This window comes from Mustelus asterias, unplaced genomic scaffold (assembly GCF_964213995.1).
Source record: "Mustelus asterias unplaced genomic scaffold, sMusAst1.hap1.1 HAP1_SCAFFOLD_4177, whole genome shotgun sequence".
Classification (NCBI taxonomy): domain Eukaryota; kingdom Metazoa; phylum Chordata; class Chondrichthyes; order Carcharhiniformes; family Triakidae; genus Mustelus; species Mustelus asterias.
The window spans coordinates 1-21,400 of NW_027594122.1; the positions used below are offsets into that span (position 1 = coordinate 1).

Genomic DNA, 21,400 nt, shown 5'->3' on the forward strand with positions numbered 1-21,400 from the left:
CCTCGCTCACCTCACCCACTGCCTACCGGCAGCCGCAGAAATTCGCCCCCGCCTTCAAACCCCGAGCAAAACGGAGGACTGAGTGCGGGAGCACCGCCGCGTTACACAGCGCCTCAACCAGGTACCCAGGGCGGGCACGCGCTGCGGTAACTGGGGTCCACGGGTCGGACCGGAAGGAATTTGGCAAACCCTTCGAGGGCGGCTGTGGGATCAGTCTGTGCCTCTCTCTCTCTCTTCATCCATGGATTTTGCGTGGCATTACCCATCGTTTACCCCTCTGGGAAGGTGATGGTGAGCTGCCTTCTTCAACTGCTGCAGTCATGTGGGGTATGAGAGGGGTGGGTAACGGAAAGCAGCTCGAGGAGTGAACAGGTTGCTCACTGAACGGTTAGGGAGTGGCAGACTCTTGCTGTTCTCTGATCTTGCTCCAGCGCTCTGTCTCCAACAGAATAGAAAACAAAATTGACTTGCATTTTAAGCTTAAAGTTTATTTATTAGAGTCACATGTCGGCTTACATTAACATTGCAATGAAGTTACTGTGAAAATCCCCTTGTTGCCACACTCCGGCGCCTGTTCGGGGTAACACCGAGGGAGAATTTAGCACAGCCAATCCACCCTAACCAGCACGTCTTTCGGACTGTGGGAGGAAACCGGAGCACCCGGAGGAAACCCACGCAGACACGGGGAGAACGTGCAGACTCCGCACAGACAGTGACCCAAGCCGGGAATCGAACCCGGGTCCCTGGCGCTGTGAGGCAGCAGCGCTAACCCACTGTGCCACCCATGACGGTACCTTTCCCAACCTGGGGCCATCCCAAAACACTTTTCAGCCACTGAAGTACTTTTTGAAGTGTAGTCACTGTTGTGACAGCAGGCAGTTTTCACACAGCAAGATCCCATGAACAGCTTGGCGATAATGACCAGGTCGTGTTTTTAAGGAGTTGGGTGAGGGGTGAATGTTGGCCCCAGGACACTCGGGGGAGCTACTTCCCCTCTTCTAGAATCATAGAATCCCTGCAGTGCAAAAGGAGGCCATTCAGCCCATCGAATCTGCACCGACCACAATTCCACCCAGGCCCTATCCCCCATAACCCCGTACATTTACTTTAGCTAGTCCCCCTAACACTAAATGGCAATTTAGCACGGCCAATCCACCTAACCCACACATCTTCGGACTGTGGGAGGAAACCGGAGCACCCGGAGGAAACCCACGCAGATACAGGGAGAACCTGCAGACTCCCGTGCAGTGACCCGAGGCTGGAATTGAACCTGGGCCCCTGGCGCTGTGAGGCAGCAGTGCTAACCACTGATCTTTTACATCACTCAAATGTTGCTGTGTGTGTGTGTGTCCATCTCAGTGAGTCTGTCCGTCCCCCCAGGGGGGTGTGTCCGACTCCCGGAGGGTGGGGGGTGTGGTGTCTGTCTCCTGTGGGTCAGTCCGCCTCTCTGTCCGCCTGCGTATTTTGTGCATGTCTGTCTTCTGTGTGAGTCTGTGTGTAGGACTATGCCAACACCGGTCCTGAGTTTCCCTCTCCTCAGTTTTGGGACATGTCCTGCTGCCACGGTTTAGTTTGGAGTGTTTGAGACAGTCAGAGATCTTGGGGTGAAAGATTTGCCTCCTGTTGTCCGAAAGCCCCGGACCCTGCCGAATTCCAGCTCTTATACCTTGGAGTCACTGGATTGTGATTGGGGGAGAAGTACATTGGCTGACAGACTCCCCCCCGCCTTGCTGGGAAACAGCGAGCTAATGAGTTGGGAATAATGAGTGGCACAGTGGTTAGCACTGCTGCTTCACAGTGCCAAGGACCTGGGTTCAATTCCTGGCCTTGGGTCACTGTCTGTGTGGAGTCTGCACGTTCTCCTGTGTCTGTGTGGGTTTCCTCTGGGTGCTCTGGTTTCCTCCCACACTCCAAAGATGTGTAGGTTAGGGGGATTGGCCATGATAAATTGTCCTTTACTGTCCAAAGATGTGGAGGTCAGGGGGATTGGCCATGGTAAATTTGCCTCTTAGTGTCCAAAGATGTGCAGGTTAGGTGGTATGCTTTGTCTGTATAGCGCGTAAGAAACAATACTTTTCACTGTATGCTGATACATGTGACAATAAATCAAATCTTATCAAATCAAATGCTAGATTGCTCCTTAGTGTCCAAAGATGTGTAGGTTAGGTGGATTGGCCATGCTAAATTGCCCCTTAGTGTCCAAAGATGTGCAGGTTAGGTGGATTGGCCATGCTAAGTTGCCCCTGAGTGTCCAAAGATCTGCAGGTTAGGTGGATTGGCCATGCTAAATTGCCCCTGAGTGTCCAAAGATCTGCAGGTTAGGTGGATTGGCCATGCTAAATTATACCTTGGTGTCCAAAGATGTGCAGGTTAGGTGGATTGGCCATGCTAAATTGTCCCTTAGTGTCCAAAGATCTGCAGGTTAGGTGGATTGGCCATGCTAAATTATACCTTGGTGTCCAAAGATGTGCAGGTTAGGTGGATTGGCCATGCTAAATTGCCCTTCAAGAGTCTAAAGATATGTAAATTAGGGGGATGAAATGTGTGGGGTTATGGGGATAGGGTCTGGGTAGGATACCCTGTCAGAGAGTCGGTGCAGACTCGATGGGCCAAGTGGCCTCCTCCAGCACTGCAGGGATTCTATGAATTAACTCGAACCCTGGCTGAGGTTAGCCAGCCCGAGCATGGCGACATTGGGTGCTGCTGGCCTTCAGATTTCAGTTTGGTTGTGAGTGGGTTAATCTTCATGCCATGCCTGCAGAATTCCTCTTCTGCTAAAGAAATCACTTTCCTTACAAGGGCATACAAACTCTGAAGGAATGGTAACAGCAGTAACGCCCTGTGAGAGCAGCCATGGCCTCCGTCAGTCTGCGCTCAGAGTGCATCAGGAGGGGCTGCTGCCAGACATGGTGATCGAGCCCCCAGCTCCGCTTCCTCCTCCCATGGGCACTGGGGAGGAAACCTACCACATCTTCTGGAATCGAGATGGTGAATATTTACGAGACCAAGACAGAGTTGGTGGCCCTCTCGTACCTTGCAGACTGAAGGTTGTGGGACCAAGTTCCCCTCCAGAAACGAGAACACTTCACCGGACTCTCACACCCCTTGGCAGTGCTGAGGGAGTGCCGCACTGTCAGAGGGTCAGTGCTGAGGGAGTGCCGCACTGTCAGAGGGTCAGTGCTGAGGGAGTGCAGCACTGTCAGAGGGTCAGTGCTGAGGCAGTGCCACACTGTCAGAGGGTCAGTGCTGAGGGAGTGCAGCACTGTCAGAGGGTCAGTGCTGAGGCAGTGCCACACTGTCAGAGGGTCAGTGCTGAGGGAGTGCCGCACTGTCAGAGGGGCAGTACTGAGGGAGTGCTGCACTGTCAGAGGGTCAGTGCTGAGGGAGTGCCGCACTGTCGGAGGGTCAGTGCCGAGGGAGTGCTGCACTGTCGGAGGGTCAGTGCTGAGGGAGTGCCGCACTGTCGGAGGGTCAGTGCTGAGGGAGTGCTGCTCTGTCAGAGGATCAGTACTGAGGGAGTGCCACAATGTCAGAGGGTCAGTGCTGAGGGAGTGCCGCACTGTCGGAGGGTCAGTGCTGAGGGAGTGCTGCACTGTCAGAGGGCCAGTACTGAGGGAGTGCCGCACTGTCAGAGAGTCAGTGCTGAGGGAGTGCCACACTGTCGGAGGGTCAGTGCTGAGGGAGTGCCGCACTGTCGGAGGGTCAGTGCTGAGGGAGTGCCGCACTGTCAGAGGGTCAGTGCTGAGGGAGTGCCGCACTGTCAGAGAGTCAGTGCTGAGGGAGTGCCACACTGTCGGAGGGTCAGTGCTGAGGGAGTGCCGCACTGTCAGAGGGTCAGTGCTGAGGGAGTGCCGCACTGTCAGAGGGTCGGTACTGAGGGAGTGCCGCACTGTCAGAGGGTCAGTGCTGAGGGAGTGCCGCACTGTCAGAGGGTCAGTGCTGAGGGAGTGCTGCACTGTCAGAGGGTCAGTGCTGAGGGAGTGCCGCACTGTCAGAGGGTCAGTGCTGAGGGAGTGCCGCACTGTCAGAGGGTCAGTGCTGAGGGAGTGCCGCACTGTCAGAGGGTCAGTGCTGAGGGAGTGCCGCACTGTCAGAGGGTCGGTACTGAGGGAGTGCCGCACTGTCAGAGGGTCAGTGCTGAGGGAGTGCCGCACTGTCAGAGGGTCAGTGCTGAGGGAGTGCCGCACTGTCAGAGGGTCAGTGCTGAGGGAGTGCCGCACTGTCAGAGGGTCAGTGCTGAGGGAGTGCCGCACTGTCAGAGGGTCAGTGCTGAGGGAGTGCCGCACTGTCAGAGGGTCAGTGCTGAGGGAGTGCCGCACTGTCAGAGGGTCGGTACTGAGGGAGCGCCGCACTGTCAGAAGTGCTGTTTTTCTTTTTTTGAGGATATTTTTTTGAGGATCTGTCTGCCCTTTCCTGTTAGCGTGGAGAGTCCTCAGTTCTCTCAGGCATTCTGGCCAATATCTCAATGAGCATCCTCAATACAGTGATGATCACATTGTTGTTTGTGGTGCTTGCTGTGCACAGTTCACATTTCCTACATTACAACAGCAGCTGTCGAGAGAAACACGCACTTGTGTCTCATGTAGGCCAGACCAGATTTCCTTCCCTAAAAAACGTGAGTGAACCAGAAGGGTTTTTCCGACAATCGACATTGGGTCATCAGTAGATTCTTAATTCAAGATTTTTATTGAATTCAAATTCCACCATCTCCCGTGGCGAGATTCGAACTCAGGTCCCCCAGGGCATTACCCTGGCTCTGTGGGTTACTAGCCCAGTGAAAGTACCATTATGCCACCGCCTACCTTTAATATCCCACAGCAAGTGGCGAAATTTGAATTGAATAAAAATCTGGAATTAAAAGTTTCATGGTCACCATTACACTTATCAATGATTGTTGGAAAAATTCATTCATTCCTTTCGGGAAGGGAATCTGCCGTCCTCACCTGGTCTGGTCTACGTGTGACTCCAGAGCCACAGCAATGTGGTTGACTCTTAAATGACCTCTGAAATGGCCGAGCGAGACACTCAGTTCAAGGGGCAATTGGGATGGTCAATAAATGTTGGGCCCAGTCCAGCGACGCCCGTATCCCATGATTTAAAGAAGAGACACACACACACTCGTGCATGCACTTGGCACAGACACGCACACATATGTGCACACACAAACACTCGTGAGTACACACTCATGCGTGCACATGTGCGCGCGCACACACACACACACACACGTGTGCTCACACACACTCCACCTACAAGCAAAGCTCCTGTAACCACGCTGCTTGTCGTTTTTGGCAGGACTAGTTTCGCAGAGCTCCGCCGAGGTTCCCAGATCATTCCAGCCCTTGACGGCCATGTCCACAGAGCATCGCTACCCCTCGGGGCCAGGAGGGAGAGAGGAGAGGAACCCCGTGTCCTGGAGCCAGGCTCAGCCTCAGGTCCCCCACCAGACGCAGGTGAGAATGTAGCGGGAAGCCGGGTGCACGCAGTCACCTCCCAGCCTGGAGCGGCATCTGACAGTTTGTTCCTGGGGGTTGCGGGTGGGGGTCGCGTGGAGTGCAGGACCATGTTATTGCGGAAGTGAAGATGTCCAGGCACTATCTGCTCCGAATAAACACGGCAGGGAGATCAAACTGGCCGTCCGTGTTGTATTATCAAATATTAGTCACGCAATATTTTAAAATGATCTCCTTCCCTAATAATATCAGCTATATGTTTATGATTGCCAATAAAAGAACTGATTTCCTTCAAGCTAAGAAATCCCAGTGACACGAACAGATGATTGTGGACCCAGGAGGAGGCCATTCAGCCCCTCGATCTGTTCTGCCTTTCAATTCCTTTAAAATCTTAAGGGAATTGAGGGACTCGAGGATTGGCGTATCTGTCATCAAGGGTATTATTGAATGGTGCGCCTCGGTGGTCACGCACTCCTCTTTTCTTAGATTCATAGAAACTAGAAGCAGGAGGAGGCCATTCGGCCCTTCCAGCCTGCTCCGCCATTCATTTTGATCATGGCTGATCATCAAATTCAATATCCTGATCCCTTCCCCCCCATATCCCTCGATCCCTTCAGCCCCAAGAACTATATCTAATTCCTTCTTGAAATCACACAACGTTTTGGCCTCAACTACTTTCTGTGGGAGTGAATTCCACACATTCACCACCCTCTGGGTGAAGAAACTTCTCCTCACCTTAGTCCTAAAAGGTTTACCCCTCACCCTCAAACTGTGACCCCTAGTTCTGGACTCCCCCCCACCATCGGGAATATTCTTTCTGAATCCACCCTTTGAATTTTATAAGTTTCTATGAGATCCCCTCTCACTCTTCTGAACTCCAATGAATATAATCCTAACCCACTTAGTCTCTCCTCATATGACAGACCTGCCACCCCAGGAGCCAGCCTGATAAACCTTCGCTGCCCTCCCTCTATAGCAAGGACATCCTTCCTCAGATAAGGACACCAAAACTGCACACAATACTCCAGGTGTGGCCTCACCAATGCCCTGTACAATAGCAGCTAAACATCCCTATTCCTAAACCCAAATCCTCTCGCTATGAAGGCCAACATACCATTTGCCGCCTTTACTGCTGCGCGCTTACTTTCAGCGACTGATGCATGAGGACTCCAAGGTCTCGCTGAGTATCCACTTCTCTCAATTTACACCCATTCAAATAATAATCTGCCTTCCTATTATTGCTATCAAAGGGGATAACCTCACATTTATTCTCATTAAGATGATCCACGCTCACTGCATCGCGGGGGGGCAGTGGGTGTTGGAGGGGGGCAGTGGATGGTGGAGGGGGCAGTGGGTGTCGGGCAGGGGGCAGTAGGTGGCGCGGAACGGCAGGGGAAACGGTCACAGAGGCACTGAGGAGCTGCCGGATATGCTTAGGGTAGAGCAGAGACTGAAGGTTGGGTTTGAATTGGAAGTGAGGCCTGCTGGTCTGACCAGGCCGATTCACCACCCCACCCCACCCCAGCTCCACGCACCGTGAGCCATGTCCGAAATCTTCTTTTGTTTCACAGATGAGGCCCTTGGAGAAGCCTGTGAATCGCCCCTCGAGCATCGACGCTGAGATCGACTCTCTGACCAGCATGCTGGCTGACATGGAGAACAACTCGCCCTTCCACCCCCGACCAAGACAGGTGAGAGGGCAGAGGCTGCCACCCCAGGCTGCTGCGTCACAGGGTCAACTGGGCACAGTGGCACAGTGGGTTAGCACTGCTGTCTCACAGCGCCAGGGACCTGGGTTCGATTCCTGGCTTGGGTCACTGTCTGTGCGGAATTTGCACGTTCCCCCCGTGTCTGCGTGGGTTTCCTCCGGGTGCTCCGGTTTCCTCCCACACTCCAAAGGTGTGCGGGTTAGGGTGCGTTGATCATGCTAAATTGCCCCTTAGTGTCCCGGGATGCGTCGGTTGAAGGGATAAGTGGGGTAAATATGTGGGGCTACGGGGATAGGGCGTGGGTGGGATTGTTGTCGTTGCAGACTCGATGGGCTGAATGGCCTCCTCCTGCACTATAGGGCTTCTATGATTTTCTACAACGGAGGTCGGGGTCAGCAGGGTCGCTGGGGGGGTCACAGGGTCACTGGGGGTCACAGGGTAGCTGCGATTCTAGAATTACGCGATATTACTCTCTAACTGGAATGTAATAATCCTTCTCCAGCCAGCAGCTCCGTAACCTTTTTCTCTCTTTTGCAGAATTACGACAGCGGCAACTCTCCGGGCGTCTCCTCTTACCATTCCCAACCGGCTAACATTCCAGCCAAACAACTGCCTGCCTACAAACCCATGGCTCAGCCATCTGTCACCATGGCGACAAAGGCACCAGGCCAGCCTGAGGCCTTCTCCACCACCAGGCCCGTTGCCTACAGCAACGCCTCCCACCCTCCGGCCTATAGCAGCGCGGCCCATCCCGGGGCCTACACTGCTCCGTCAGCCCAGCCCACGGCCTACACCTCCGCCTCTGTTCCAAGGTCGTACCCTCAGCCCGTGGCCGCCTCCTACACCACGGCCTCGACGTCCGCTGGCCCGGCCTTCAACGTGCAAGTCAAAGTGGCCCAGCCGGTGCCGAGTTACACCCAGCCCGGTCGCCAGGCCGAGCAGGCTTACGGGCCTCCTCCACCCCGACAGGCCTCCTCGGCCTACCTCCACCAGCACCCAGAGCCGGCCTACCGAGCCCCACAGCACAGGTACCCCGAGCCATCCTACGCCTCGGTCCCTCCGGCCCCAGAACCAGCCCCGGCCTCTCCAAACTGGTATCCGCCCGCCCACTTCGCCGGAGGGCCCCCAGGCCTCCCGGACGCCCCCTACAACCCCGAGGGGATGTACGGGAACGCCAGGAGGCCGGAGCTCGTCTTCTACGGCGGTGGGTCCAAGCAGCCAGGCCAGTACCAGCCATTTGGCCCCAAGAAGAGTGGTTACAGCGAGGAACTGCCCCCTCCGCCACCACCCCCGCCAACCACCGCCAGTCACCTCACAAAGGTAATTTGGACGAGGGAACAAAATGTAACATCTCAAAGTTTGCAGGTGATACCAAGTTGGGTGGGAGGGTGAACTGTGACAAGGACACAGAGATCCTTCAGAATGATCTGTACAGGTTGGGTGAGTGGGCAAATCAATGGCAGATGCAGTATGATTTGGATAAATGTGAGGTTATTCACTTTGGAAGCAAAAACAAGGCGGCAGATTACTACCTGAATGGCTGTAAATTGGGAGAGGGGAGTGTGCAGAGGGACCTGGGTGTCCTTGTGCATCAGTCGCTGAAGGTGAGCATGCAGGTGCAGCAGGCGGTAAAGAAGGCAAATGGTATGTTGGCCTTCATTGCGAGAGGTTTCGAGTACAGGAGCAGGGATGTGTTGTTGCAATTATACAGGGCCTTGGTGAGGCCACACCTGGAATATTGTGTGCAGTTTTGGTCTCCTTTTCTGAGGAAGGATGTTCTTGCTCTGGAGGGAGTGCAGCGAAGGTTTACCAGGCTGATTCCGGGGATGGTGGGACCGATGTGTGAGGAGAGATTGACTCGGTTAGGATTGTTTTCACTGGAGTTCAGACGAATGAGGGGGGATCTCAGAGAGACTTATAAAATTCTAACAGGACTAGACAGGGTAGATGCAGGGAGGATGTTCCCAATGGTTGGGGGGAGTCCAGAACCAGGGGTCACAGTCTGAGGATTCGGGGTAGACCATTTAGGACGGAGGTGAGGAGACATTTCTTCACCCAGAGAGTGGTGAGCCTGTGGAATTCATTACCACAGGAAGTAGTTGATGCCAAAACATTGAATGTATTGAAGAGGCGGCTGGATATAGCACTTGGGGGCAAACGGGATCAAAGGTTATGGGGGGAAAGCAGGATGAGGCTATTGAGTTGGATGATCAGCCATGATGGTGATGAATGGCGGAGCAGGCTCGAAGGGCCGAATGGCCTCCTCCTATCTTCTATGCTTCTATGTACGATAAGGGCCACTCACTGCACAATGTCATCTTGCATTTGTGTGACGCCTTTTACCCAATAAAACTCTCTCCAAGGTTCCTCACAGGAGCGATTATCAAACCAAATTCAGCACCCGGTCACGTCAGGGGAAACTAGGGACAGGCGAAAAAGGGGTGATAGGTTTCATGCAGCATCTACGAGGAGGAGGAGAGGGACGGAAAGTTTCAGTACAGGACAGATTTCAGAACTGCATTGGCCGTGTTAAATTCTCCCTCAGTGTTACCCGAACAGGCGCCGGAGAGTGGCGACTAGGAGATTTTCACAGCAACTTCATTGCTGTGTTAATGTAAGCCTACTTGTGACTAATAAATAAACTTCACTTTAATTTAGCTAATCCTCCTGACATTAAGGAGCGATTTAGCACGGCCAATCCACCTAACCTACACATCTTTGGACTGAGAGAGGAAACCGGAGCACCCGGAGGAAACCCACGCAGACAGGGGGAGAAGGTGCAGACGTCACACAGGCAGTGGCCCAAGCTGGGAATCGAACCCAGGTCCCCAGGTCCCTGGCGCTGTGAGGCAGCTGTGGGAGGCACCACTGTGCCACCGGGTCCCTGGTTCTGTGAGGCGTCACCGTGCCGCCGGGATTCTGGAACTCCCCCGATGAGGATGGGGGGAGTTCCAGATGGAAAATTTTCGGATTGGAGGCAGGTTGCTAGCGGAGTGCCGCAGGGATCAGTGCTTGGTCCTCTGCTCTTTGTGATTTTTATTAATGACTTAGAGGAGGGGGCTGAAGGGTGGATCAGTAAATTTGCTGATGACACCAAGATTGGTGGAGTAGTGGATGAGGTGGAGGGCTGTTGTAGGCTGCAAAGAGACATAGATAGGATGCAAAGCTGGTCTGAAAAATGGCAAATGGAGTTTAACCCTGATAAATGTGAGGTGATTCATTTTGGTAGGACTAATTTAAATGTGGATTACAGGGTCAAAGGTAGGGTTCTGAAGACTGTGGAGGAACAGAGAGATCTTGGGGTCCCTATCCACAGATCTCTAAAGGTTGCCACTCAAGTGGATAGAGCTGTGAAGAAGGCCTATAGTGTGTTAGCTTTTATTAACTGGGGGTTGGAGTTTAAGAGCCGTGGGGTTATGCTGCAACTGTACAAGACCTTGGTGAGACCACATTTGGAATATTGTGTGCAGTTCTGGTCACCTCACTATAAGAAGGATGTGGAAGCGCTGGAAAGAGCGCAGAGGAGATTTATCAGGATGCTGCCTGGTTTGGAGGGTAGGTCTTATGAGGAAAGGTTGAGGGAGCTAGGGCTGTTCTCTCTGGAGCGGAGGAGGCTGAGGGGAGACTTAATAGAGGTTTATAAAATGATGAAGGGGATAGATAGAGTGAACGTTCAAAGACTATTTCCTCAGATGGATGGAGCTATTACAAGGGGGCATAACTATAGGGTTCGTGGTGGGAGATATAGGAAGGATATCAGAGGTAGGTTCTTTACGTAGAGAGTGGTTGGGGTGTGGAATGGACTGCCTGCAGTGATAGTGGAGTCAGACACTTTAGGAACGTTTAAGCGGTTATTGGATAGGCACATGGAGCACACCAGGATGATAGGGAGTGGGATAGCTTGATCTTGGTTTCAGATAAAGCTCGGCACAACATCATGGGCCGAAGGGCCTGTTCTGTGCTGTACTGTTCTATGTTCTAGGATGGAATTGAGTGATCTGTTGTGTAGATGGCGGGGGAGGAGGAATCGGGAAATCTTGCCAGAAGGTGGGGAGGCGGGAGGTAAAGTTTAAAGTCGAGGAGTAGGGTCTGTGTCAGACGGTGAAATGCTGGGATGTGGTTCAGTGGGTTTTTAAGATTGCGGACGCTGATCGCAAAGCGATTCACGCTCGTACGCTCTCTCCTCTGTGTCTCCAGCCCCATTACGGGCCTCCCGCGGGGGGGCCGGCGCAAGCCAGCAGGCCAGAGGACGAGCTTGACCGGATCACCAAGAAACTGGTCCATGACATGAACAACCCACCGTCCGAGGAGTATTTCGGTGAGTGTTCCCCGAGGGGGAAGGGAGTGGGGGATGGAGGGGGAGGCACCGGGAGGGAGTGGGAGAGGAGAGGGAGGGGAGCGGCGTACAAAGGGGGTCGTCTGTAACACAGAGCGGAGTTTAAAATCCCTGCACTCGGTCACCGAGGTGGAGGGACGTGCTGGGAGGGCTGGGTTCATATCACTGGCTGTCCGATCGCAGGGCATGGGAGTTAATAAGGAGAAAGTGTTCCCCAGTGGCAGGTGGGTGGGAAACAAGAGGGGACACAGAAAGGGTGGCGGAAGCAGATTCACCCGGAACAGGATGAACAGGAAGAGGAATATCTCAGGTCTGTGGGAAAAGAGCCAGGGGGAATGGAAACTAACTCTTAAAGAGCCAGCATGGGGCACAATGGATCAAGTGGCCTCCTCTTGTGCTGTGAGGTGGTTGCCCTGTTGCTGAGATGGTTTCACTGCACAAACCAGTGGTTAAAGCTCAGGTTTGACTGGTTCGGAGCCAGTGTCTAACCACCAGGATCTCACAGGCGTGGCTGGGATATTTACTGACCACAGCGGGTCAGAGGTGAGGGGGAGTTACTAACACCGGCCCGTTGATCCTCGGGGATCAGTGATTGTGAGTGACTCACTGTGTTGTTGGGTGTTCTGAGCCGTGGTGATGGTTCTCGTTGCCAGGACGCTGTGCTCGGTGTGGGGAGAACGTGGTTGGAGACGGCACGGGCTGTATTGCCATGGACCAAGTCTTCCACGTCGAGTGTTTCACCTGCATGACCTGTCGCTGCCGACTGCGGGGCCAACCTTTCTATGCCATCGACAAGAAATCATACTGCGAGTCCTGTTACATTGTGAGTAGCGCACAGCTGGTTACACAGTGGTAGCACGTGGCCACTTACAGCACACCCAGTGCCCATGGTCACTTAACATGCACAGTCCATACGATAAAGTTTATTTATTAGTGTCACAAGTTGGCTTACATTAACACCGCAATGAAGTCACTGTGGAAATCCCCTTGTCGCCACACTCCTGTTTGAGGAACGCTGAGGGAGAATTTAGTATGGCCAATGTACCTAACCAGCACATCTATGCATAACGCGCAACTGGTTACGATGCGTACAGCACACCCAGTTACGATGTGTATAGCACACCCAGTTACGATGCGTATAGCACACCCTGTTACGGTGCGTATAGCACACCCAGTTACGATGCGTATAGCACACCCAGTTACGATGCATACAGCACGCCCAGTTACGATGTGTACAGCACACCCAATTACGATGCGTATAGCACACCCAGTTACGATGCGTACAGCACACCCAGTTACGATGCATACAGCACGCCCAGTTACGATGTGTACAGCACACCCAGTTACGATGTGTATAGCACACCCAGTTACGATGTGTACAGCACACCCAGTTACGATGCGTACAGCGCGCCCATTTACGATGCGTACAGCACACCCAGTTACGATGTGTATAGCACACCCAGTTACGATGTGTATAGCACACCCAGTTACGATGTGTATAGCACACCCAGTTACGATGTGTATAGCACACCCAGTTACGATGTGTATAGCACACCCAGTTACGATGTGTATAGCACACCCAGTTACGATGCGTATAGCACGCCTAGTTACGATGCATGTAAGTTTGTTGCTATTGACAATGCATGTAGCATGCAGTAAGTTACGATGCACGGAGCACTGGGGGCGTTACAATGCACCGAGAATGCAAGCAGTTACAATGCGTGGGTTCGATTCCCGGCTTGGGTCACTGTCTGTGCGGAGTCTGCACGTTCTCCCCGTGTCTGTGTGCGTTTCCTCCGGGTGCTCCGGTTTCCTCCCACAGTCTGAAAGATGTCCTGGTTAGGGTGCATTGGCCGTGCTAAATTCTCCCTCAGTGTGGCAATGAGGGGATTTTCACAGTAACTTAATTGCAGTCTTGATGTAAGCCGACTTGTGACTAATAAATAAACTTTAACTTACCTGCGTCTCAGTGGGTGGTCCACCCAGCAATTTTCTGTTGTTTATTATTCCGGCGGGATCATGGCTTGAGGTGAGAGGGGAAGCGGGAGGGCACTCTTTGAGTTAATAATTCATTGAGCCAGCACTGGACATCCCTGGGCGATCGCAGAGACAGGTCACACATTTCTCTCTGCGCAGACACTGCCTGATATCAAACCCTGGCCAATGCTGCCCTCCAAAGGCCACGACTGTTACTGCCGCAACCACAGCTGTAGGATGAGCTTGCTCACTCAGCAGTCAGTCAGTTCCTGTCTGACTGGCCTCCTCCATTCATGGAGCTGTGGTCGATTTACGATTGTGTGCGATTGGGCACTCGTGGGTGTCCCTTCATCCAGCGAGAGTGGGTGGCTGCAGGAAGGGGTAAAACACGTGCGAGGCCACAACCGGAGTATAGTGCCCAGTTCTGGTCACCACGTTACAGGAGGGACGTAATTGCTCTGGAGAGAGAGGAGATTCCCAAGAATGTTGCCGGGACTGGAAAGGTGTAGCTACGAGGAGAGATTGGAGAGGCTGGGGTTAGTTTCCTTGGAACAGAGAAGGCTGAGGGGTGACCAGATTGAGGGACACAAGATGATGAGGGGGAGAGATGGAGTGGACAGGATAACAGTGTTTCCCCTGGTGGAGAATTCTAGAACCGGGGGGGGGGGGACAGATTCAGGATAAGTGGCAGCAGGTGTAGAGGGGACACGAGGAAGAACGTTTTTACGCAGAGGGTGGTGGGTGTCCAGAATTCGCTGCCCGAGTTGGTGGTGGAGGGAGAGACCCTAAACTCTTTGTAAAAAGTACCTGGATCTGCACCTTAAGTGCTGGAAGCTACAGGGCTATGGGCCGGGTGCAGGAAGGTGGGATTAGAAAGGGTGCCTGGGTGTCCTCGGGCTGGCACGGACAAGACGGGCCGAATGGCCACCTTTTTGTGCAGTAAGTTGTCTGTGGTTCTATGGGGGTAGGTTGGGCAAGGCTGGTGGGGAGAGTGAGAGGATCTCAGAGCTGTGACCTTCCAGCGAACACTGCCTTGCTGTGAGAATTGTTATTCTGATTGTTTTAATCCTTCTCCCGTACAGAACACCCTGGAGCAATGTTCCGTCTGCTCCAAGCCCATCATGGACAGGATTCTACGGGCCATGGGCCGTGCCTATCACCCTCAGTGCTTCACCTGTGTGGTGTGTCGCCGGTGTCTGGATGGGATCCCCTTCACTGTGGACGCAACCAGCCAGATTCATTGCATTGAGGATTTCCACATGTAAGTTTGCCTCATTACACACAGTAAATCTCCCTCTGCACTGTCCCCCATCAAACACTCCCAGGACAGGTACAGCACGGGGTTAGATACAGAGTAAAGCTCCCTCCACACTGTCCCCATCAAACACTCCCAGGACAAGTACAGCACGGGGTTAGATACAGAGTAAAGCTCCCTCTACACTGTCCCCATCAAACACTCCCAGGACAGGTACAGCACGGGGTTAGATACAGAGTAAAGCTCCCTCTACACTGTCCCCCATCAAACACTCCCAGGACAGGTACAGCACGGGGTTAGATAACAGAGTAAAACTCCCTCTACACTGTCCCCATCAAACACTCCCAGGACAGGTACAGCACGGGGTTAGATACAGAGTAAATCTCCTTCTGCACTGTCCCCATCAAACACTCCCAGGACAGGTACAGCACGGGGTTAGATACAGAGTAAAGCTCCCTCTGCAGTGTCCCCATCAAACACTCCCAGGACAGGTACAGCACGGGGTTAGATACAGAGTAAAGCTCCCTCTACACTACAATAACCGCTTAAATGTTCCTAAAGTGTCTGACTCCACTATCACTGCAGGCAGTCCATTCCACACCCCAACCACTCTCTGCGTAAAGAACCTACCTCTGATATCCTTCCTGTATCTCCCACCACGAACCCTATAGTTATGCCCCCTTGTAATAGCTCCATCCACCCGAGGAAATAGTCTTTGAACTTTACAGGGTAAAGCTCCTTCTACACTGTCCCCCATCAAACACTCCCAGGACAGGTACAGCACGTGGGTTAGATACAGAGTAAAGCTCCCTCTACACTGTCCCCCATCAAACACTCCCAGGACAGGTACAGCACGTGGGTTAGATACAGAGTAAAGCTCCCTCTACACTGTCCCCCATCAAACACTCCCAGGACAGGTACAGCCTAGGGTTATATAGAATACTGGCTCTCTGACAGCGGGAGGCGATGGCCTAGTGGTATTATCACTCGACTATTAATCCAGCTAATGTTCTGGGGACCTGGGTTCGAATCCTGCCACAGCAGATGGTGGAATTTGAATTCAATAAAAAATATCTGGAATTAAGAAATTACTGAAGACCCATTGTCGATTGTCGGAAAAACCCATCTGGTTCACTAATGTCCTTTAGGATGGCTCGATGGCACAGTGGTTAGCACTGCTGCCTCACAGTGTCAAGGACCTGGGTCCAATTCCGGCCGCGGGTCACTGTCTGTGTGGAGTCTGCACATTCTCCCCGTGTCTGCGTGGATTTCCTCCGGGTGCTCCAGTTTCCTCCCACAGTCCAAAGAGGTGCAGGTTATGTGAATTGGCCATGCTAAATTATTCCTTCGTGTTAGGGGGACTGGCGGGGTGGATGTGTGTGGTGACGAGGATAGGGGCCTGGGTGGGATTGTGGTCGGTGCAGGCTCCATGGACCAAGTGGACCCCTTCTACACTTTAGGGATTCTATAATTCTATGACAGTGCTCCCTAGTACTGACCATCTGACAGTGCGGCACTCCCTCAGTACTGACCGCCTGACAGTGCGGCACTCCCTCAGCACTGACCCTCTGACAGTGCGGCACTCCCTCAGCACTGACCCTCTGACAGTGCGGCACTCCCTCAGCACTGACCCTCTGACAGTGCAGCACTCCCTCAGCACTGACCTTCTGACAGTGTGGCACTCCCTCAGCACTGACCCTCTGACAGTGCGGCACTCCCTCAGCACTGACCTTCTGACAATGCGGCACTCCCTCAGCACTGACCCTCTGACAGTGCGGCACTCCCTCAGCACTGACCCTCTGACAGTGCGGCACTCCCCCAGCATAGACCCTCTGACAGTGCGACGCTCCCTCAGCACAGACCCTCTGACAGTGCGGCACTCCCTCAACACTGACCCTCTGACAGTGCGGCACTCCCTCAGCACTGACCCTCTGACAGTGCGGCACTCCCTCAGTACTGACCCTCTGACAGTGCGACGCTCCCTCAGCACAGACCCTCTGACAGTGCGACGCTCCCTCAGCACTGACCCTCTGACAGTGCGACGCTCCCTCAGCACTGACCCTCTGACAGTGCGGCACTCCCTCAGCACTGACCCTCTGACAGTGCGGCACTCCCTCAGCACTGACCCTCTGACAGTGCGGCGCTCCCTCAGCACTGACCCTCTGACAGTGCGGCACTCCCTCAGCACTGACCCTCTGACAGTGCGGCACTCCCTCAGCACTGACCCTATGACAGTGCAGCACTCCCTCAGCACTGACCCTCTGACAGTGCAGCACTCCCTCAGCACTGACCCTCTGACAGTGCGGCACTCCCTCAGCACTGACCTTCTGACAATGCGGCACTCCCTCAGCACTGACCCTCTGACAGTGCGGCACTCCCTCAGCACTGACCCTCTGACAGTGCGGCACTCCCCCAGTATAGACCCTCTGACAGTGCGACGCTCCCTCAGCACAGACCCTCTGACAGTGCGGCACTCCCTCAACACTGACCCTCTGACAGTGCGGCACTCCCTCAGCACTGACCCTCTGACAGTGCGGCACTCCCTCAGTACTGACCCTCTGACAGTGCGACGCTCCCTCAGCACAGACCCTCTGACAGTGCGACGCTCCCTCAGCACTGACCCTCTGACAGTGCGACGCTCCCTCAGCACTGACCCTCTGACAGTGCGGCACTCCCTCAGCACTGACCCTCTGACAGTGCGGCACTCCCTCAGCACTGACCCTCTGACAGTGCGGCGCTCCCTCAGCACTGACCCTCTGACAGTGCGGCACTCCCTCAGCACTGACCCTCTGACAGTGCGGCACTCCCTCAGCACTGACCCTATGACAGTGCAGCACTCCCTCAGCACTGACCCTCTGACAGTGCAGCACTCCCTCAGCACTGACCCTCTGACAGTGCGGCACTCCCTCACTACAGTCTCTCGGGCTGGGATTTCCCCTGAACTCCCTCCCGGGTTTATTTGTGACCCGTTCACATTCCTGACTGTTTGTTTTGAGTCGCCCCCGCAAGTTTCTCTGAACTCCGTCGCCCTGCAGCTGAATATTCCTGCGGATTTGTGTCTCCCACAGGAAGTTCGCTCCACGCTGCTCTGTCTGTGCCAAGCCGATCATGCCCGAGGCTGGGCAGGAGGAGACTGTGCGCATCGTCGCCCTGGATCGCAGCTTCCACGTCAACTGTTACAAGTGTGAGGTAAGAGTTCACTGCTATTCTCCAGCTGCACAGACTAGGCACCTCCCTGACTGTGGACGGTGAAGGGGCGATCGAATGGAGGTGGGGGCTGGAACAGACGAACAGGAGAGGGGTCCAGCGGGAATGATCCCGGGAATGAAAAATTGGGCAGCTGGGTGGCACAGTGGTTAGCTCTGCTGCCTCATCGCGCCAGGGACCCGGGTTCTGTTCCCAGCTTGGGTCACTGTCTGTGTGGAGCTCGAACATTCGCCCCGTGTCTGCGTGGGTTTCCTCCGGGTGCTCCGGTTTCCACCACAGTCCAAAGATGTACAGGTTAGGTGGATTGGCCATGCTAAATTGCCCCTTAGTGTTCAAAGATGTGCAGGTTAGGTGGATTGGCCATGGTAAATTGCCCCTTAGTGTCAGTGGGACTAGCTAGGGTAAATGCATGGGGTTATGGGGATAGGGCCTGGGTGGAATTGTGCAGACTCAATAGGCCGAATGGCCTCTTTCTGTACTGTAATTCTATGATTCTATGACATATGAGTAGCATGTGAGGACTCTGGGCCTGTATTCAATGGAGTTTAGAAGGATGAAGCCCTTCGTGTCCTGGGATGTGTAGGTTAGAGGGATTAGTGGGTAAATATGTAGGGATATGGGGGTAAGGCCTGGGTGGGGATTGTGGTCGGTGCAGACTCGATGGGCCGAATGGCCTCTTTCTGTGCTGTAGGGATTCTAAGATGAGGGGGGAATCTCATTGAAACTCACAGAATACTGAAAGGCCCAGATAGAGTGGGTGTGGGGAAGATGTTTCCATTAGTCGGAGAGACTGGGATCCAAGGGCACAGCCTCGGAGTAAAGAGACGACCCTTTAGAACCGAGATGAAGAGGAATTTCTTCAGCCAGAGGGTGGTGAATCTGTGGAATTCATTGCCGCAGAAGGCTGTGGAGGGGAGCAGAGGGGTGTGAGAGTCTGGAACTCTATCCCCCCCTCCCCGCTTCCCGAAAGTGCTGTCCAGGCTGGAGCCAGAGAGTGGGGGAGGGGGATGTTCTGTTGGAAACTTCATAGCCGGAGGGTTTGAGTATAGGAATAGGGATGTTTTGCTGCAATTGTACAGGGCGTTGGTGAGGCCACACCTGGAGTATTGTGTGCCGTTTTGGTCTCCTGATCTGAGGAAGGATGTCCTTGCTATAGAGGGAGTGCAGCGAAGGTTTACCAGGCTGATTCCTGGGACGGCAGGTCTGTCATATGAGGAGAGACTAAATCGGTTAGGATTATATTCACTGGAGTTTGGAAGAGTGAGGGGGGGATCTCATAGAAACTTATAAAATTCTAGCAGGATTAGACAGGGTAGATTCAGAATGTTCCTGATGGTGGGGGGAGTCCAGAACTAGGGGTCACAGTTTGAGGATAAGGGGTAAACCTTTTGGGACTGAGGTGAGGAGAAGTTTCTTCACCCAGAGGGTGGTGAATGTGTGGAATTCACTCGCACAGAAAGTAGTTGAGGCCAAAACATTGTGTGATTTCAAGAAGGAATTAGATTTCGCTCTTGGGGCTAAAGGGATCGAGGGATATGGGGGAGGGGGGATCAGGGTATTGAATTTGATGATCAGCCATGATCAGAATGAATGGCGGAGCAGGCTCGAAGGGCCGAATGGCCTCCTCCTGCTTCTAGTTTCGATGAGATTAATAGATTTTTGTTGGGTGGGGTGATTAAGGATTATGGAGCTTTGGTGGTGTTACAATACCAGCCATGGTCTAGTTGAGTGGCCGCCTCCTCCTCCTCCTGTTCTCAGCTATCGCACGGCTGGCCGTGGGATCTTGCTGTGCGGGAATCTCTGCCCCGTTTCCCGCATCACAAGAATGATTACTCCGAAGCGGCTTCAGCGGCGGTGGGGCGCTGTGAGGATGGGGGAGGCGCTACGCGAACGTGTGTTCTGTCTTGGGACTGTCCGCCGGTCATTTCCTCCCCCCCACTCCTCCCGTGTCCTTTTCACCTCCACAGGATTGTGGCTTCATCCTGTCGTCAGAGGGGGAGGGGTGCGGCTGCTACCCGCTGGACGGGCACATCCTGTGCAAGAACTGCAGCTCGCGAAGAATCCAGGATCTCTCGGCGAAAATCACCACCGACTGTTGACTGCCCTCGGCTCTGTCTGCGGCCGGAGCCGGGTGGGGGGGGAGAGGGAGAGAGAGAGTCCTGTACCGGGAGGGAGGGAGAGAGAGATTCTTGTACCGGGAGGGAGGGGGAGACTGAGAGAGTCCTGTACCGGGAGGGAGGGAGAGAGAGAGAATCCTGTACCGGGAGGGAGGGAGAGATAGAGAATCCTGTACCAGGAGGGAGAGAGAATCCTGTACCGGGAGGGAGGGAGAGAGAGAGAATCCTGTACCAGGAGGGAGGGAGAGAGAGATTCCTGTACCGGGAGGGAGGGAGAGACTGAGTGAGTCCTGTACCGGAGGGAGGGAGAGAGAGAGAGAATCCTGTACCGGGAGGAGAGAGAGAGAGAGAATCCTGTACCGGGAGGGAGGGAGAGAGAGATTCCTGTACCGGGAGGGAGGGAGAGACTGAGTGAGTCCTGTACCGGGAGGGAGGGAGAGAGATTCCTGTACCGGGAGGGAGGGGGAGACTGAGACAGTCCTGTACCGGGAGGGAGGGAGAGAGAGAGAGAGAATCCTGTACCGGGAGGGAGAGAGAGAGAGAATCCTGTACCGGGAGGGAGAGAGAGAGAGAGAGAGAGAATCCTGTACCGGGAGGGAGGGAGAGAGAGATTCCTGTACCGGGAGGGAGGGAGAGACTGAGTGAGTCCTGTACCGGGAGGGAGGGAGAGAGTCCTGTACCGGGAAGGAGGGAGAGAGTCCTGTACCGGGAGGGAGGGAGAGTGTCCTGTACCGGGAGGGAGGGAGAGAGTCCTGTACCGGGAGGGAGGGAGAGAGTCCTGTACCGGGAGGGAGGGAGAGAGTCCTGTACCGGGAGGGAGGGAGAGAGTCCTGTACCGGGAGGGAGGGAGAGAGTCCTGTACCGGGAGGGAGGGAGAGAGTCCTGTACCGGGAGGGAGGGAGAGAGTCCTGTACCGGGAGGGAGGGAGAGAGTCCTGTACCGGGAGGGAGGGAGAGAGTCCTGTACCGGGAGGGAGGGAGAGAGTCCTGTACCGGGAGGGAGGGAGAGAGTCCTGTACCGGGAGGGAGGGAGAGAGTCCTGTACCGGGAGGGAGGGGAGTCCTGTACCGGGAGGGAGGGAGAGAGTCCTGTACCGGGAGGGAGGGAGAGAGTCCTGTACCGGGAGGGAGGGAGAGAGTCCTGTACCGGGAGGGAGGGAGAGAGTCCTGTACCGGGAGGGAGGGAGAGAGTCCTGTACCGGGAGGGAGGGAGAGAGTCCTGTACCGGGAGGGAGGGAGAGAGTCCTGTACCGGGAGGGAGGGAGAGAGTCCTGTACCGGGAGGGAGGGAGAGAGATCCTGTACCGGGAGGGAGGGAGAGAGATCCTGTACCGGGAGGGAGAGAGAGAGAA

At 54.4% G+C, this 21,400-nt stretch overlaps 1 protein-coding gene across 4 annotated transcripts; it reads left to right on the plus strand.

Moving 5' to 3' along the window:
• The first annotated feature begins 6 nt into the window (after positions 1–6).
• LOC144490992 (thyroid receptor-interacting protein 6-like) lies at positions 7–20,471 on the plus strand. 4 transcript variants are annotated; one of them, XM_078208672.1, is made up of 10 exons: positions 7–121; positions 5,293–5,450; positions 7,022–7,141; positions 7,697–8,479; positions 11,357–11,477; positions 12,149–12,318; positions 14,555–14,733; positions 17,796–17,916; positions 19,902–20,065; positions 20,387–20,471. In XM_078208672.1, the coding sequence occupies exons 2-9, from the start codon at positions 5,349–5,351 to the stop codon at positions 20,031–20,033; spliced, it is 1,728 nt and encodes a 575-aa protein (XP_078064798.1). In that variant the 5' UTR covers positions 7–121; positions 5,293–5,348; the 3' UTR covers positions 20,034–20,065; positions 20,387–20,471. The 4 variants fall into 4 exon arrangements, with proteins under 4 accessions (XP_078064798.1, XP_078064796.1, XP_078064800.1 ...); XM_078208670.1 differs by having other exon boundaries at positions 19,902–20,471; XM_078208673.1 differs by lacking the exon at positions 7–121 and adding an exon at positions 2,873–3,173 and having other exon boundaries at positions 19,902–20,471.
• Positions 20,472–21,400: the final 929 nt, after the last annotated feature.

What these genes read in the sequence shown, in the direction of transcription:
- LOC144490992 (XM_078208670.1), top strand. Translation starts at nt 5,349, where the DNA reads ATGTCCACAGAGCATCGCTACCCCTCGGGGCCAGGAGGGAGAGAGGAG. An exon ending in ACCGTCCGAGGAGTATTTCG is followed by an intron (nt 11,478 to 12,148) that starts GTGAGTGTTCCC and finishes TCTCGTTGCCAG; the next exon opens with GACGCTGTGCTCGGTGTGGG. An exon ending in ACTGCGAGTCCTGTTACATT is followed by an intron (nt 12,319 to 14,554) that starts GTGAGTAGCGCA and finishes TCTCCCGTACAG; the next exon opens with AACACCCTGGAGCAATGTTC.